The 16,995-nt window shown below is 47.6% G+C and overlaps 3 protein-coding genes; 2 read left to right on the top strand and 1 right to left on the bottom strand.

Annotated features, from left to right (window-relative positions):
• Positions 1–521: 521 nt before the first annotated feature.
• On the top strand, positions 522–1,202 carry GSTUM_00009771001 (uncharacterized protein; the record flags this gene model as incomplete). XM_002840898.2 has 1 exon in its annotated part: positions 522–1,202. The coding sequence occupies one exon, from the start codon at positions 522–524 to the stop codon at positions 888–890; it is 369 nt and encodes a 122-aa protein (XP_002840944.1). The 3' UTR covers positions 891–1,202.
• Positions 1,203–1,329: 127 nt separating this feature from the next.
• Positions 1,330–5,728, bottom strand: GSTUM_00009770001 (uncharacterized protein; the record flags this gene model as incomplete). XM_002840897.2 has 6 exons in its annotated part: positions 1,330–1,979; positions 2,035–2,213; positions 2,282–2,414; positions 2,465–3,049; positions 3,107–3,767; positions 3,861–5,728. The coding sequence occupies 6 exons, from the start codon at positions 5,726–5,728 to the stop codon at positions 1,440–1,442; spliced, it is 3,966 nt and encodes a 1,321-aa protein (XP_002840943.1). The 3' UTR covers positions 1,330–1,439.
• A 9,666-nt stretch (positions 5,729–15,394) lies between these two features.
• The window catches only part of GSTUM_00009768001 (uncharacterized protein), a 1,994-nt gene continuing 393 nt past the window's right edge, over positions 15,395–16,995 (top strand). Inside the window, exons 1-3 of the mRNA XM_002840896.2 lie at positions 15,395–16,342; positions 16,430–16,534; positions 16,676–16,995. The exon at positions 16,676–16,995 is cut by the window's right edge and continues 393 nt beyond it. Of these exons, the coding sequence (XP_002840942.1) occupies positions 16,035–16,342; positions 16,430–16,534; positions 16,676–16,766 (504 nt within the window). The 5' untranslated portion in view covers positions 15,395–16,034 and the 3' untranslated portion in view covers positions 16,767–16,995.

Genomic DNA, 16,995 nt, shown 5'->3' with positions numbered 1-16,995 from the left:
GGATTCTTCCTTGATTATATCCTTGGTTCTGTTTATACAGTAGATTCTGTTTTCGTGCTATACAGTACTGATTAGGAACATATACTATTATTCTACTGGCCCTCTTTACCTACATGCATCCGCTCCAGAGATCCCGGTTTCGGGGTTCGTTCGAACCAAACTACTCTATGTGTAGAGCCTATAGTTGTCATAGGCAGGTAGGCTACGCCCCGACGGACACCCATCCACAACCACAAAGCCTCCCCGCACCACGATCCCCAACATAGCGAGCGGCCACAACTTACCGCCCGGTCCCTGAAGAGCTCTGCTGTTCCCGACCCCCCCCCTCAGTCCAAAAAATTCCGCAAGCCAGCGTTCATCCGTAGGGTACACAGCACAGAAACCCCCCCCTCTCTCCCCAGCACAATTCCCACAAGCCGATACCCACTCCAAGTCCCAAGCCCCGTATATGCCCGCGAAGACCGACGCCCGTTCCCGGCGAGCCCGGGAACGCCGAGCAGATCTCGGCCGCTCATAAATAAATGCCCTACCCCACATCCGGCGCTGGGTTGATTGCGAGGGCTCGGAGCCGTGTGATAATCTCCGCAGGTTGCTGTGTGCGTGTAGTGGGGCACCGTGGGCACAGTAATAATGGGCAGGGCGGTGTGGGGGGTGGGGAGATGTTGAGGGGCCAAGGTGTATCGGTAGAGTTGAGGGATGAGAAGGTATCTTGGGATGGACCACGGCCTTCACATGATACTATAGAAATGGATGGGAAATTTTGGGGAGGTTTTTTCTCCTTTTTTCCTCCTTGGGAGATATGTACTCTTCGCCTTTTTCAGGGGAAACCGCATACTGTCACTACATGGACCTTTGGGCTGTTAGGATATCGCTTTAGTAATCTATTCTAGGATTTGGTATGAGCATGGCATTGTAAACCTGATGTGTCATCACTCGGAGACATCACGAGCACCGACCCCAGTCATCACCAAAGGGGCCCAGGTCCATGGGAGTACCGTACGGTATTAAATTCCTTAATCCCATCCCCTACCCACTACCGGTACTGTGATCAAAAGGGAAGGGGGGAAAGTAAGAAAAAATGGTTCTCAGAGCGCGGGCAATCCACCCTTCATCATTGGAATAGATATTGTAGAAAAGAAATGAAGGGAATAATAATACGAACCCCAAGCACGCAGGCAAAGCACAAAATAGATATAAAAAAATGGCAAGTGGAAAAAAAAAGCCCAATATTTCCATCCAGCCCCAGCCAGCCAGCCAGCCAATCAGACCACATTCCATTCCCCCAAAGCAAGCCAGCCAACCGACCAACCAACCAACCAACCAACCAAAGCCAAGCCAGATAACTAACGCCAACGAGTAGAGCAGGGTAGTGTACTCGAGTAGAGTGGACATTAAGAATATAACTCCCCAGCACTATCGAAGAAAAAAAAAGCCTAAAATCACCTTCTAGAAGGGCCACCAGGGACCATCGTTCCCATCCTCCCCCCACCGGAACCCATACTCTGACGAACGATCGCTTCGGCCGCCGCCGCAGCAGCGAGCCTCTCCTTCTGTCTGTTGCGGTCTTTGAGGTACGACACAGCCTCCGGCCTCATACGTAGGATTCGTAAAATCATATCATCGTTGGGCTCAGCTTGGGCTTCTCTGCGTTTCTCTTCCTTTGCTTTCCGCATAGTACCCAGGTTTCTACTCATCAAAACAGATTTCGTGCGCTTCGCGCCTGGGACTCCGAGGAATCCGCCAAAGCTTGTGGGTGCCGGATTATTCTTTTCTATCAACTTCTGGCGGGCCTGCTGTTGACGGGCCGCGGAGGCATTGGCCATGCGTTCTGATGTGCGAATTAGGTTGTCGGTTGATTCGAAGTAGAAGAAGTTTAGGGATTGGAGTTCGTGGTATTTTGGGGATTTGAGGACGTCTATTGGGACACCGGTTGCTTCGCCTGTATGTTCGTCCACAGCGTGGAAGAAGTCGAACATGAGCTCCGTCGTTTTAGTTCTTGTTTTCATATGATCGCTCGGGGGTTCGGGGAATTACCTGTAACCATTTAAAGACCGTCTCGGTCTCTTGTGGAGATAACTGTTTTTGTTGAGATGGTTTATCTGAAAGCGTGGGCACAAGCAGGCCTTCAATAGTAACCAAAACCTCTTTCCACAGCTTAGACATTACCAAAGTCAAGGCAGCACTAGTTAGTTTTGATTCAAGATTGCGAAATTCTCATTGAAATAATCTGTCAGTGGGACAACAGCTGCTGCAATCTCCGCCTCAGTTACTCCTTGCCCACCGGTTGACGGTGGGCGATTACCACCCAGCCCTGTACGACTAAATAAGTTGGAGACTGCTGATATGCTATACCCTTTAGAAAGTACACTCTTCAGAGCAGAGCGCGAGAGGCAGTGATGGATATATGCAGACAACTAGAAATTTTGTTAGGCCAAGTATCGCTCAAACGAGAAGAATTTCCTACCTTATCTGTAATCTGCCGTGTCATGTCCCTTTCAGTTCTCTTCAGTGTCCTGAACGCTCTTCCGAAGCAAAACTGAATGTCATCTCGTTCACCTTCCATACTAACCCTCAGCAAAAGCCTTCCTTGAGTATCCAGATCAAGCCAGTATTCCTTTGGCAGGAAATCCCCGAAGTTGGATGGGTCCAGCTTAATACTAGTTCTCCCAACACAGTCATGGTCTCCGACAGTATCCCAATCCCACACCGTCGCTGTCAACCAAATCTGCCCCTGTGTAGTAATATCCACTGTCTCTTCCCACCTCGGGTTGAGGTTGCTGTATATGACTCTAGTTTTTGCCAATCGCTTCTGATATTCGTCGCCCAAAACTACGTAAGGATCGCTGAAGCCATTAATATCCATAGCTTTCAGGTCTTCAGCCTCCACGATCTTGATAGTAAAAACATAGTTACTGGATTTCTTTCTTTGTTGAGTAACGGGTGGAGAGTGTCTTGCAAGTGTTGCTGCAACCCCGTCAACATTGACAGTGTGCTCCAACTTATCAAGCTGTTGAAGGGCGAATTCAACATTATTGAGTTTTGTACACGACTAGGAACCATTAGCTTTTGGATGTTTAGAATATCGCAGAATTGAGAATAGGTATACCTCTGGAGCAAATTGGAATGGCTCAATTTTATCCTTATTACTCCACGCGTCTCGCGCCATAGCCATCCATCTTTGCTGCCTTGTTTGGCGCGCTGCGGCTTCCTGTTCCGGAGTTTGTCTATCCATTTCAAAGGTAAACAGCTTTTCTAACACTTCACAGTATCTGGCAATTCCACTGCCAAGGGTCTTGGCTAAAGCCGTCATGAATTTCCCATGCTGAACGTCGTCCTTCCATTCGAGCTTCTTGATGTAATCGACCGTCTGATTCAGCGAGCGGAAAATATCCACTACAGACATTGTGTGGCGTTCATCATCCGTGGGCTCGCGCCCTTGCTCCTCACGAATCCTTATAATAAAGTCATCGTGCTTGATAGCTTCATCAACCCAGCCGATCACTTTGGCATCAGTATTCTTAATCCAGCGCCACACAAAGTCTGCTAGAAAATCTTCAAGATGAATTGGGAATTTGTTTTTGGGAAACATGTCTCCATAGATTCGGCGAATCTCCGATAGCTCCCTGTAAAGATCGAATCCGTCTTCGATCTCCACCTCTTGGTTCTTTTCTTGGTACGCCTGCATAATCCCAAGAACTACATCCCGTGCAACAGCAGCATATTCTGGAAACACAACCTCAACAAATATCACCATTGGATCCACGGACCTAGTCAGGCGGATTTCCATGTTAGAACGGTAACTAAAAAATAAAAATAAAAATGCGTAAAATATCAATGGACGAGGATTAACAAAAACATACCCCATGATAGGTTCTTTAAAGCGTTTGTTAATTTTCTCCGCTAGCTTAACAATTTTCTGAGTCAATTCAACCAGGTGAAACGGATCCAACTCGTTTCTATCCTGGGGTAGCTCGCTAACAATTTCCTTGAGTACTTCAGATGCCTTATTCCGTAACCCATCTTTCAATTGTTCAATGTAGCTTTCCAAGCTACTCGATGTGAATAATGGGTCCTCGTATATGTGCTGGTTTAGAATATACATAACCCGCCCAATGGGCTTAGTTTTTGGGTCAAATGCATGTTGGAGAAGATCATAGAGATCTCCGAGGAGGCTACCATGGATAGATGACAATATCTGGCGATAGAGGTTTTGATCCGCTACCGTCCAAGTTCGCCAATCAAAATCGGTGGACCCCTTAGCATATAGCCAAGCGGTATCCAAAGTAACAAGGTCGATGTCTTGGTCCTGATAAAACTTCCGGATAGCATCCAAGAACAAGATTGATCTAGAAAACTGTGGAATGCGCCAGCGTGTACAACACTCACTCAAAAGATCCAATGAGCTCTTCGAAAGAAGTACTGTAGGATCAGCCCCTGGGATGTCCATCGGAAGAGCATCAGGATCCCGAAGGTCGTACGAAAGGCACTTTTCAACCACGTGGCGAAAATAGACTCGAGGGTCCGGTGGAATATAGGTATACGGCGTGTCAAGCGTGTCATCAGCGACAGGAGAGGACACATCGAAATTTCCCATGTCGGCCGGGTAGTCATAGCCGTACAAAGAAGAAGATGCATCCGACGATGTGGATGAGCGTGAAAGGTCATGATAGGGATATGCACTGCTTTGCTGCAAAGACTGTGGTCGAGCCGTAATCGGGCTCGGACCAGAAGTCGTTTTCGCAAGCTCCGAAGGGTTTGACTGTACAATTCCGAGCATGATCTGGGAGAGAGCCGGTGTCTCTAACCTCCGCCACGCTTCCCATGCTTCATCCGTATCAAAATCGTCACTCCGCAATGTCCGTCTAGTATTGCCGAGACTTAAGTTATTACTATATGCCTTCATATCCATGAGGGCTGCCTTCTCCGTCCAAATGGGCTTATTCATGTTAATGTCTTGCTGACATGTTTGCAGAGATACACCGAAAACCCTAGCTACCACCTTCACCAGGGGCATGTCATTGACGTTGTAGCTCAAGGGTGCCGGGGGGCCCGCGACCATCGCCGTCGAAGTCCGCGGGGTCTCCTCAGCCAGGTTCTGATCATGTTGAAGCAGCTTAGATTCCAAAGTGGCTAATTGTGACGCCAATTCGGGGTAACTCCCGATCCAATCCTTATCCTTAAGGACGCTGTACATAAGCCTCACGAATAATGCAACATGGCGGTCCGTCAGCCATTTCCATGAATCATCTTGCTTGACCTTCTGCAATTCCTTAGTAGCCGAGGAGTAAAAGATCAAGACTAAGTCCTCAGCCCGTCGAGACTTCGCTACTCCCTCATAGAAACGAGGCTCCCTGAAAGCGGCGTAGAAGGCTCCGAATGTTCGCTTCACAGCAGCATCTTTGTATTCGGCACCAAACTCCCTTCCCATAACCACACCTTCTAGCCTCGGCTGAAGGGCGGGTAGAAAGCCTTTAGGAAACTTGTTTCCCTTCGATCCTCGGCTCGTGTGGCTAGAGAAATCCCGCATCAACTCGTGGAAGCTGGTCGATGAACGATGGATCTGTGGAGGGGCGGGAGCGGGGACCTGCCGCCTAGGACGAGGCTGGAGCAGGTAGGCCAGGTAAGCGCAGCGGAGGGCATAGGTGTAAGCATCGTCAGCGGTCACCAGGACTGATTGCCTTGAGCGTTGTGAACCCCCGGGACCCGTTCGACGCAGGCGGTGGGACATCGGGGAGGTGATGAGGCAGTGTGGGGGAAAGTGTAGTTATTGACAGTAGATGGCAGAAGGCGATAATGTAGCAGGATAGCAATCGTCACAGGGCACTGCTTCTGCTTCTAGTTGGACCGGTTCGGTAGGGTGGGTTGACGTTGCCTCGATATCCGACCTCACACAAGGCGGGGGGTTGGGGCGCAAGGGCAGCGGAAACACCACAACCACAAAAAGCAATATGATACTAAACCGACGACCGCTGTAAAGAACACTCCAACTCGGGCGGAAATGATAACAATGGAGAGACGCGGTAACTGCACCGTATCTCGGGGGGCGTTGGATGTCAAAGCAGACTAGTATCAAAAACAAAACAAAACAAAACAATCAAGGGTCAGGATGGACTATTAGGCTATGATGCAGGAGATAGGGCAGCAGGACAAGACAGGGGGAGGGGGGGAGCTGTTGGTTCAAAGCAGGAGCTGTGGGGGAAGCCTGGCGATCTCTCAGCTCCAATATCGGCCGTTATCATACAAAAGGGACAAACAAGACAAGAGAGCACCAGACGATGTTGAGTCAGTGGGAAGAGTAGGAATAACGTGATGATCAGGGATGGCTCCGCTGTTATTCCGGAGGATAGAAAATGCGGTACCAAATGACGTTGGAACCCCTCACCAGCCAAGTGCTACTCTCACCAAGTCTAACTGTGCTTCCACCCTTCGTTATTGTTGTAAACTCTGTGGCCAGCTTCTGTAGCCGCTGGATACTCGCAACAACTCGACAAAGAAAAGTGAAACCTGTTAAATCACAAAGCCAACCCCTTGAATTGTCGCGATACAGCAATTGAGAATCTCCGTACGGGACGGTGCGGTATATTCTATGAATTCGTTTAGAAGGGCCATCCAGTCCAACAAAAAAGAAAGAGAGTTGGCCTAATTTGTCCCATCATGCTCGGACAGTTGGTGATATGGGTGCCGTATCACTGGCTATAGATAGAAGGAAAGACGTGGTAACGCAGAGCTAACTTAGTGCTCAAAGTTGAAAAGGATACCGTATTTTAAGTACTGGGAGAGTTGTTATCGTATACAAGCACAGTACCATGCTTGAGCACCTAACCCATGTACTCGAGTACAGGGTTTGTACTAATACAAGTACTCGTACAGTACGGAGACTAGTCCACATCTCCGTGGGGAGGGCCTACCGGCTTTTACATGGGAATGACAGGTGTGGAGAATTCAAAGAGGTAAAGGAGTGGCTTCTCCGTTCTCCCCCCCGGCTCCTTAGTGTCATTCCAGCCGACCAATTCGTTGATAGTGCTCGAGATGATATCCAACAGCGGCAGCACCACGACTAACGAAAAACCAGCGACTGCCATAGTCTACAACTCTGATATCGCATCCCACCGTAGCTAAATTAGCTCTGTGTGGCCCGCCCAGCGAACAGCTGTTGCCTGGGCAGGTGGCTTATTTTTGAATTCTTCCGACTCGCTATGATACAACAGCAGCAGTGCGTGATACGATATCATAGCTGACCCCAAACGCCTCAGCATTCCTATTCTGAAAAATAAAATAAAAAAGGAAAGGTTAATCACCTTGGCATTATTAGGGCTTCGGCAACCTGCCATTCAGAAATGGTGGAACGTTGACTCAAGATATCATACGGTATCGATACTTAACTTATTGCCAGAGGGGGTGGGGCAGAGTGAGCGCTGGCCTGTATCACGAGAAATGGAATTACAAGTAAAAACGAGGCAGAAAGACTTTCTTCCCCAGACGCTTATGCTGAGACGGTTTCAAAAAAGGGAGGAAGAAGAGCACTGTAACTTATAACAGCAGTATTATGGCAGACGTCCCCTACCTTCCCTTCCCCGTTCCCCGTTCAGCAACACAGCTTCCAGTTCCGGCCACTATGGCGCATTCGCAGGCTCGTGGCTCGTAATAGAAGGAGTAATGTGTAAGATTTTGGCACAGTGCCAGATACGGCCAACTGTTAACCATCTAGCGACAAGAATAAATGATTTAAGACAAGAATCGCTAACTGTATGATACAAGTACCTGACCATTCTTCCAAGCCTTCCCCCGACCCCCCCCGACCATGTCTCACAGGCCCACTTCAATTCGTCAATCACCAGTTCCTACGGTTGCAGAGCTGCGCTCAATGGATTTATGATATGTTCTTCCCCCCCCAAGCCCAAAACCTAGTCTCAGCGTAGATCAAACCAACCCACCCCAATTGACCTCCTAACGGAGGCATGCCCAAGCAATCCTCGTAAAGGGTGAGCCCCCCACCCACCGCCCCGTCGCTCTTTTCCCATACTCGAGTATATCAACAGCACCTCCGACAAAACACTCGTCATAAGTGTTCTACCATCCATGCCTGTCATTTCGTTTCCACCCCCCCTCTTCATCATTGGACCCGCACGAATTACATTGCATAACCTAGCGACGTATTAAAAAAAGGAAAAAAAAAGGAATGAAATGAGTTAAAAATGATCCAACAAAAGCCCTACACACTTTCTTCCTGTGTACAGTACTAGTACGGTACCGTAGAGAGTGCGTCCCGAATTGTAAAATAAAATAAAGATCAAAAATAAAAAAATAAAAAAACAGGTGTGATGTACTCGAGTAGCATGCAGTACCGGTACGGGTACTGCACTGCCTAGGAGTGCTGGACGCTTTTAGTTCGCATCGCAGATCTAAATAAATCATATCCGCTTCTCATACCCATCTTCCACTGTAAGGTATTCAAATCATTTATTCTACCTAAAGGATAACCACCCAACAGGCATATGCACCCAACGGCATTATATCCCAGTGATAAGCCAACACCACCCTAATCCAAAACAATAAAATAAACACTACCATGGCTGAATGCCATCTCGTAACCCTCCTCCCAAACATAAAACCAGCAGTCTCACAGGCGCTCATTCCACCAGTGGAATCCCAGATTAATATGTCTTACTGCCTCGTAACCACTCCTCCAAAATCAATCAAAATCACCCCCATGCATCGCAAAACAAGCAATCAATTTATCCAACCCCACCCTCAGCTCTTCCCCTGAGCCAACAAAGAAAGTCTCCCGACTATGTATCCCAATACTTAGGGGTTATTGCAGATATGCCAGTACTGCATCTACCTCTACCAGACACCATCTGCAATATCCTTTCTTCACCCCCAACTCATGCACCGCCCACTACAAGGTCACCGACACCCTATATTCCAACCCGTGTCCATTCCACTTCTCCTCAAACATCTTCCAGAATTACGCAGTCCACCTACTCACACATCCCGGATTCCACTCAAAGTGATACTGTCGCGACCTGAATAACATGTTGGCCCTACAGGCTTTACATAAATAGTTGTTACTGAGTCTAATCAAAAACGGGTATTGGAACTTGACTGCAAAAGGCAGTGCCGGCAGCTTACATAGATGTCCAGCACCCCCAGTCCCCTTACATTTCTTACAAACTATGTTATCAGCAATCTCGACCACGCAGCCATCATTCCCGTTCACAAATAACGTCCCCTTAAATGGATTACCAGTCACCATGCGAACACCACCAAGATTGCTTTTCCTAGCCAGCACTCCGAGTCCCAATTAGTGGTGCTTCTGCTACTACATCATCCATTCTTCCAGGTCCTTGTCTTTGAAGAGTTTGGCCTTATCAGGTCTGGATTCAGTGTAACGCTCACACTGGACTAAATGCATCCTATTATTGCCCCTGATGCAGTCACCCTGATTGTCACTACCAGCCCTACTCCTCAGCCTCACCAGAACATATTTGTCCATCTTCAATAAACCCCTCAAATGTCCAGGTTTAGTGGGTTTCTTAGAGTAGTACTCATGCCCTTCATCCTGGTACCAAGCTACCCACTCTCGCTGCCTAAGATCGTTCGCCACCATCTTATTCCTAATCCTGAAGGAGTTGGTAATAACATGGCCAAGACTCCTCCCAACTGAGCCCCTCGTGATATTATCGACTTCTTCATTGCCAGGAATCCCTATATAAATAGGGACTCACTGCAGACCCACACTATTGAACTGGTTCAATAGAGGCATAAGCACTTCCCAAATACTTACTGTCTTATTGTCACAACCAATATTTCTCACCATTAAGAGAATCGGTTGACAATCCAACAGCACAACCACTCTTTGACAAGTAGGAGCAATGATGGTCATACTTGAAAGTACATTAACTACAGCCATCAGCTTACACTCCACAATCGACCATTTCGATGGTACACTGAACCTCCTGGACTTAATCCTAATACTATCAAAGTAAGCTACCCACCTACAGGCAGTACCCTTGTCAGTCTTGAATCCGTCAGTGAATACCATCATCCACCCGTTCATAACTTCAAACTCCTAGTAAGCCACCAAGGCTTTCGCTTTACCCCGGTCAACACGGATGGACAGTCTGACATTCAACTCCTTATCAGAGTGCAATTCCATGGCCTTCGCCCCATCAAATTCCCAATCTACCCTGGTCGCCGACCACTATGGAAAATCTTCCCCAAAGCATTATGTAATCATCCTGTCATAGTACCTTTTCTGCAAGTAATGCCCCTGAATAATAACACGGATCACTCTAAATTCGGCACTCAGGGTATTATTGGCGAGTTTCATCGGGGTCTGGAACATACTCCAGATGCAATCATTCACATGAACCTGAATTCTCTTCACATAAGACAGAAAGTCAATCAAGAACTCAAGCCCATAGCAAACAGTCGGAAGATATACAGCCTGTATTAGCCAGTACGCCTCCCAGGTGCCAATCCCCTTATCCCCTCCCACCTTTTCATCAATCCCCCAATTCTCCTCCTCACTCCCAAACCTCTCTTCAGCCAATAGTTGACATGGTAGTCCCAGTGCATATGCTTATTCAGGTAGTAGCCAAACACCCTAAGGCACTCAACCCGCTCCAAACACACATCACCGAAATCAACCCCATCCCATACCGTATCACCCAGCCCCAGCCACTGCAGTTTTCTCTCAGAGAAGTCCATACTCCTTCCCTATGCGACCCTCCGGCGGTCCAAGAACATCTCCTGTGCGTCTCCACTGACTACATCCTACAAAGGACCGGCCACCAAAGTTATACTATTATCTACGCAACTACTGACCACCCTTCCAACCAAAATACTTGTACGTAGCTGGGCCTAAATATGTCAGCCACATATGCCCCAACCAAAAAGGGGGACAACGGTGACCCTTGTAGTTTGCTGCAAGTCATATAGTAGTCCTTTGACACCAGTCTGTTGAAATGAAAATGTACCGTGCGCCTCAGACACCACCTCCGGACCCAGCACACTAGCTCCAAGCACACCTCCTGTGCTACCAGGAAATTGGAATGGAGATTATAATCCACATGATCAAACCCCCCTTCCACATCCATCGAGACAATCATCTGGGCCTTATCTCAGTAGAATTGGCAAAATTCCAACACTACCACCATGGCGTCATGAACTCCCTTCTTCCTCCATGACCCAAACTGTGTCTCTTCCAACTTCAGCTGACGCGGGAGTTTGATCAGCACCACCTGCTTGACAATCTTAGCTAATACGGGCAGCAAATAAATCATCTTCTACAATTTAACAACATTATACCAGGGTTTGTCAGCCTTCTCAATGAGGACACTCTCTGCCATTTGCCATTCCAAGTGATCATATCTCAAACCATATTTGATCATCAGCTAGAAGGCTTTCACGTTGGCCCTTATAAGGAACCAGCAGAAAGGGTAAGTTATGCCATCTCATTCGGGAGTCATATTGACTGGGCTATGGGTAACGGTAAACTCCACCTCATCGCATGGCCCAATCTTAATCTCAGATTGGGTTTACATCATCTCTGGTCTGGGCTGCAGCTGCTCAGTGATCAATTCTGATATATCAGCATGCGTCCAGGCCACCGTCCCATCATTGCGTAGTATGCTAGGCAGGGTTTGTCTCAAAGTAAACTGTCTTATCCACCCAAACACCTCCGTGTCAGCTGCAGTAGTAATCCTTTCCATGATATACCCATCCCTCGTACTCAACATGGTCACACGGTACACTCTCTGTGCCAACCAGTAATCCTCCCGACGTTTAGCACTCCATCTTCTCAGCCTCTGAACGTCACTCCTCATCTTCTCCAACCCCTTGTTCTACCAATCACAATCACTCCAAGTGGCTCGAACTCAGGGCACATCTCTTACCATCCTCTGGACCACTCCTAGCAGCATCTTGTCGCCAACATCATCTGTATCAGCCCATATCTTGTGAATTTTAGCTCAATTAGCTTTCTTCCAGCATGGCTTTGGCTCTACCATATTTGAGTGTGGCCATCATTGCTCCTGCCTGTTGAAGAGTTCTTGTACTGTTGGATTGTCAAATGATTTTCTCGATGGCGAGAAATATTGGTTGTGACAATAAGACGGCAGGTATTTGGGAAGTACTCGTGCCTCTATTGAACCAGTCCAATAGTGTGGGTCTGCAGTGAGACCCGGGCCATATAGGAATTCACGGCAATGAAGAAGCCAATAAGATCATGAGGGGCTGGGTTGGGAGGAGTCCCAGCCATGTTATTACCAACTCCTTCAGGATTAGGAATGAGATGGTGGCGAACGATCTTAGGCAGTGAGAGTGGATAGCTTGGTACCAGGATGAAGAGTATGAGTACTACTCTAGGAAACCCACCAAACTCCAACATTTGAGGGGTTTATCAAGGATGGACAAATATGTTCTGGTGAGGCTGAGGAGTGGGGCTGGTATTGAGGATCATGGTGACTGCATCAGGAGTAATGATAGGATGCATTTAGTCCAGTGTGAGCATTACACTGAATCCAGACCTGATAAGGCCAAACTCTTCAAAGACAAGTACCTGGAAGAATGGGTGATGTGGTAGCAGAAGCACCACTGGTTGGGACTCGGAATGCCAGCTAGGAAAAGCAATATTGGTGGTGTTCGCGTAGTGGCTAGTAATCCATTCGAGAGGACGTTATTTGTGAACGGGAATGATGGCTACGTGATCGAGATTGCTGATTACATAGCTTGTGAGAGATGTGAGGGGGCCGGGGGTGCTGGACATCTATGCAACCTGCTGGTACTGCCATTTGCAGTCAAGTTCCAATACCCGTTTTTGATTAGACTCGGTAAGGACTATTCGTATAAAGCCTGTAGGACCAACATATTATTCAGGTCGCAACAGTACCACTTTGAGCAAAATCCAGGATTGTGAGTAGGTAGACTGTGCAATTCTGGGAGATGCTTGAGGAGAAGTGCGATGGATGCGGGGTGGAATACAGGATGTCAGTGACCTTGTGATAGGCGGTGCATAAGTTGGGGGTGGAGAAAGGATATTGCAGATGGTGTCCGGTAGAGGTGGATGCAGTACTGGCACATCTGCAATATACCCCTAAGTGTTGGGATACATAGTCGGGGGAGTTTCTTTGTTGGCTCAGGGGAAGAGCTGAGGGTGGGGTTGGATAAATTGATTGCTTGTTTTAGGATATGTGGGGGTGATTTTGATTGATTTTGAAGGAGTAGTTGCGAGGCAGTAAGATGCATTAATCCAGGATTCCACTGGTGGAATGAGCGCCTGTGAGACTGCTGGTTTTATGTTTGGGAGGAGGGTTGCGAGATGGCATTTGGCCATGGTATTTTTTATTTTATTGTTTTGGATTAGGGTGGTGTTGGCTTATTACTGGGACATAATGCCATTGGGTACACATGCCCGTTGGGCAGTTATCCTTTAGGAAGAATAAATGATTTGAATACCTATTTTAATTACTTTTTCCCGAGAAAGCAGGTGGTCTTTTTAATTCGGGGTGATATAAAGTGTGACAAAGAGGAAACGTCTAATTCGCAGAGGGAAATTTGGGCTAGCACGAGTAGAGCACAGCTTGTGCAGGAATCACAAAAAAAAAACAGTCTTTTCTCCCTCTTTCCCCAGCAAAGAAGAGAGGGAGAAAGAGAGAAGCAGCAGAATGAGAAAGAAATGAAGAAGAAAACGGAAAACTGATACCGGTATGATGCCCGCCAAAACAAGAACAGAGGAATAGGATGTCCGTGTTGATGGAATGCCAACAATAGGTGTTTTAATAGCTAAACATCCCACCTGATATTTCGACACCACGTTTATTCAAAGTTATCATTGCAATTCATCTTAGGGAGATGCATTGATTCAAGCAATCATACTTTCAAAATTCAAAATTCCACACGGTTCTATCTGATCGGTTGGTTCGGTTTATGAAATTCACAAAACAAATTCGGTGTAAGCTAATTGTCATCCTAAACGTAAATTATTTAAGACAGAAATGGCGGGGGCTCATTTTGTTGTCTGGAGAAGTCTACCGGTACCTTTTGGGCCAAGGGAACACCGCTCAGGATTTTTTAACTTCTCTGCTGACGGGCATTCTGTCAAACTGGGCATTCTTTCCCCCATTCTGGCGGGCATCTTATCAGCTCTCAGAAAAAGAAAAGGAAAAAAGACCTCCCTGATATCGGCTACTGTGCAATGATAAATCACAAGAAATGAATCACGAGCCTACAGAGGCCGTTTAGGGTAATGAGTTGTGAGGGGTGGGGAAAAAAAAAAGAGGTTATACCGGGAAAGAAGTAACGCGGCAGTGTAAGTGCTCACCCGGCATCGGGGGACACCCATCGCGACAGTTTACCTCAGAAAGTTGCCTAGAGCGAGCCAGACGCATCTTTGACTTTATCATTGGGAAAGGGAAGGGGCACGATGATGAGCGATGGTCTGCGATCTCACCATTTCATCCCAGAAAAGAGACAAGTACTAGTACAAGTACACGGCCCAGGGAAGGCTGAGGAGGGCAGGGAGCGGGCGAAGTAGCTTTGGGGAGGAAGGAATCGGAATAGCGTCATTTACTCACCACTTTTGGAAGCATGAACGTTGGGGGAAGGGAGGGTGATGATGATGATGAGGGAGGCAAGTGCCTGCTCCTGGATCCCCGAACCCTCTCTTTTCTTGTATTGTTATTGTATTGTATCTATTTATTCTCTGCCAGAGGTTGAGAAGCTGGAAAGCATGCAGGAGTATGACACTGTACTCGTACTCGAGTACAAGTAGGTTAAGTTATGTAGGCAGGCAGAGAGCTACCTTCCTCCGCAGGTGCAGCACGGAAGAAATAGAGTCGTAGCACTTCCCGGTACTCGTATCGTGCAAGCACGTCTCTGTGGACATTTCACTCTCAATCTCATTTGGGGGGAAGGGGAGTGAGCAAAGTGGAGGAAGATAGGCGGGGGAGAAACGAGCACTGATTGGTACACTTTGAACTCACTACCCTTGCTCTACCCTGCTCTACTACTCGTACTCCTTCACCCACACGTCGTACATATACATCCGGGCACCCGCACCCTTTTTGAGTTCCCATTTGCATCCTCACACGCATCTTAGTGTGTGGTAAAGTGTTCCTGCTCGATATAGAAGGATTTAGGTCCTGTGCGATACACCCACGATACGCCAGTAGCGAGAGGCAGAGACACCTTTTTACAAAACGGTCTGACGAAAGACAGAAAGAGACTTGCAGCTAAAACGGATACACTCGAGAACGAGAGAGAGAGCCATCTCCACCCTCCTCTACTCGAGTAATTCGAAGCAAAGTTGCCGTCCCACGCTACAATTCTTATTCTCCCGTCGCCGCCGTTCACTGTTATTCCTCCACCTTCTCTCCCCCCCCCCTTCCACCACACGACCATCTAAATAATAGACATATCACCGCTGCCTCTCATTCCCTCCAACCACTGTCAGTCCAACACCACTGCATTCAAGACCCGCAAAAAAAGAAATCACTTCCTCACCGCTGGCTGTTTCTGCAGAAGGAGAAACCCTGGGAGAGAATAGAGGAAAAACGGAAGAAAAGGTCAGAAAGGGAAAAAAAGAGAAAAAGAAAAGAAGTGTTTTTTTTTTTAAATGTTAATAATAAGAGAGACCTACGTGCTTCGCTTTTAAGTCTTCTACTTATTCATCATCTCTTCCATTCATCTGATACCATTCTATTCCATTCTGTCTTTTTTTTTTGTGTTTTCCAACTTTTCAGTGTCCTTCTGGCAAGTGCCTGTTTCTCTGTTTGTGGCGGTTATTGCTCTAGTCTGGCGTTACCGCCTCTCCCCTCTTTATTATACAAGTAGACAACCCCCTCCACCACTAAAACTACAACCACACCACCTGGCCGAGTCTCAGACAACTACCGGTACAGTACGAGAAGCTGGCATCTTCAACATTCTCCGCCGCTGCCGTCATTACTACTACCCCTACTTCTACTGCTCCTTCCGCTACCGTCGCCACCACCACCACCACCACTCGTTCCTTTCACCTTAACTTGACCATGTCGTCAGCGAGGCCTCCTATTAACCGAACCTATTCTTCTCGTTCCCAGGTCGGAGTACTTGAATCACCTACACTCTCATCCGCTTCCTTTACCCCCGACTCCATACGCGGAGACCAAGACCCTATGGACCACCACGCAACTCACGATGCACGTTCACGATGTAGCGGCGATATGGTAGAAAGAGGCAGATCACCGGTGATAGAAAGAGAGGTCTATGGAGAAGACGATGCACGAAGTATGAGCCCCCGACGGAACAGCGAAGAGTTGGAGAAAATAGGCAGGGAAGCGAAGGCTACGTTAGAACAGTGAGTTCCATCTCTTTGTTCGCTTCGATCACCACGGTATCTCTTCGTTTACAGCGGGCTAACGATAGCTTTTTATTCCTCCGCTAGACAAGCCAAAACCCTTCAGTCCGGTCTTTTGGCATTACTAGATCGTGTCGATAAGGTTCGCGAAGAGCACGATAAACTGGAAGGAGAAAACCGCTTTTTGCAAGAGTACGACCCACCTTTGGCTTTCCCCTCATTCTTATTCCGCGTTCTGGCCAACCACTGTCTGGCTTTCCATACTTGGTTCTAGGACCAGCACGGGTCTATCTCCGCACACAGCAGTAACTAACCGGGGGCTTCTCATCACAGGTACATTGGGTCATTAATGGCTACCTCGAAAATAACGGGGGACTCAGGAGCCGGAACGCGAAACCGGAACTCGACCAGCCGATTAAAGTGACCATCCATTCGAACTCACACCGCACCAACAATTTTCTCATTTCTTAAGGTTTCTCTTTTGCACATAAAAGGGGTTTGGGGTGGTGATTGGTGGGATGGGGCCATTTCCTTTCTTCACGGGCGGATTGTATTTTTACAGCTTGGATTGGGAAAAGTCAAGTTCTGTTTGTTTTGTTTTTCTACCATTTTTTTGAGCGAGCATAATCCGTCATAATGTCCTTTTGGACCTC

This window comes from Tuber melanosporum (genome assembly GCF_000151645.1).
Source record: "Tuber melanosporum whole genome shotgun sequence assembly, scaffold_60, strain Mel28".
Classification (NCBI taxonomy): domain Eukaryota; kingdom Fungi; phylum Ascomycota; class Pezizomycetes; order Pezizales; family Tuberaceae; genus Tuber; species Tuber melanosporum.
The sequence above is the reverse complement of the archived record's forward strand: the minus strand, read 5'-3'. Positions and strand labels throughout refer to the sequence as shown.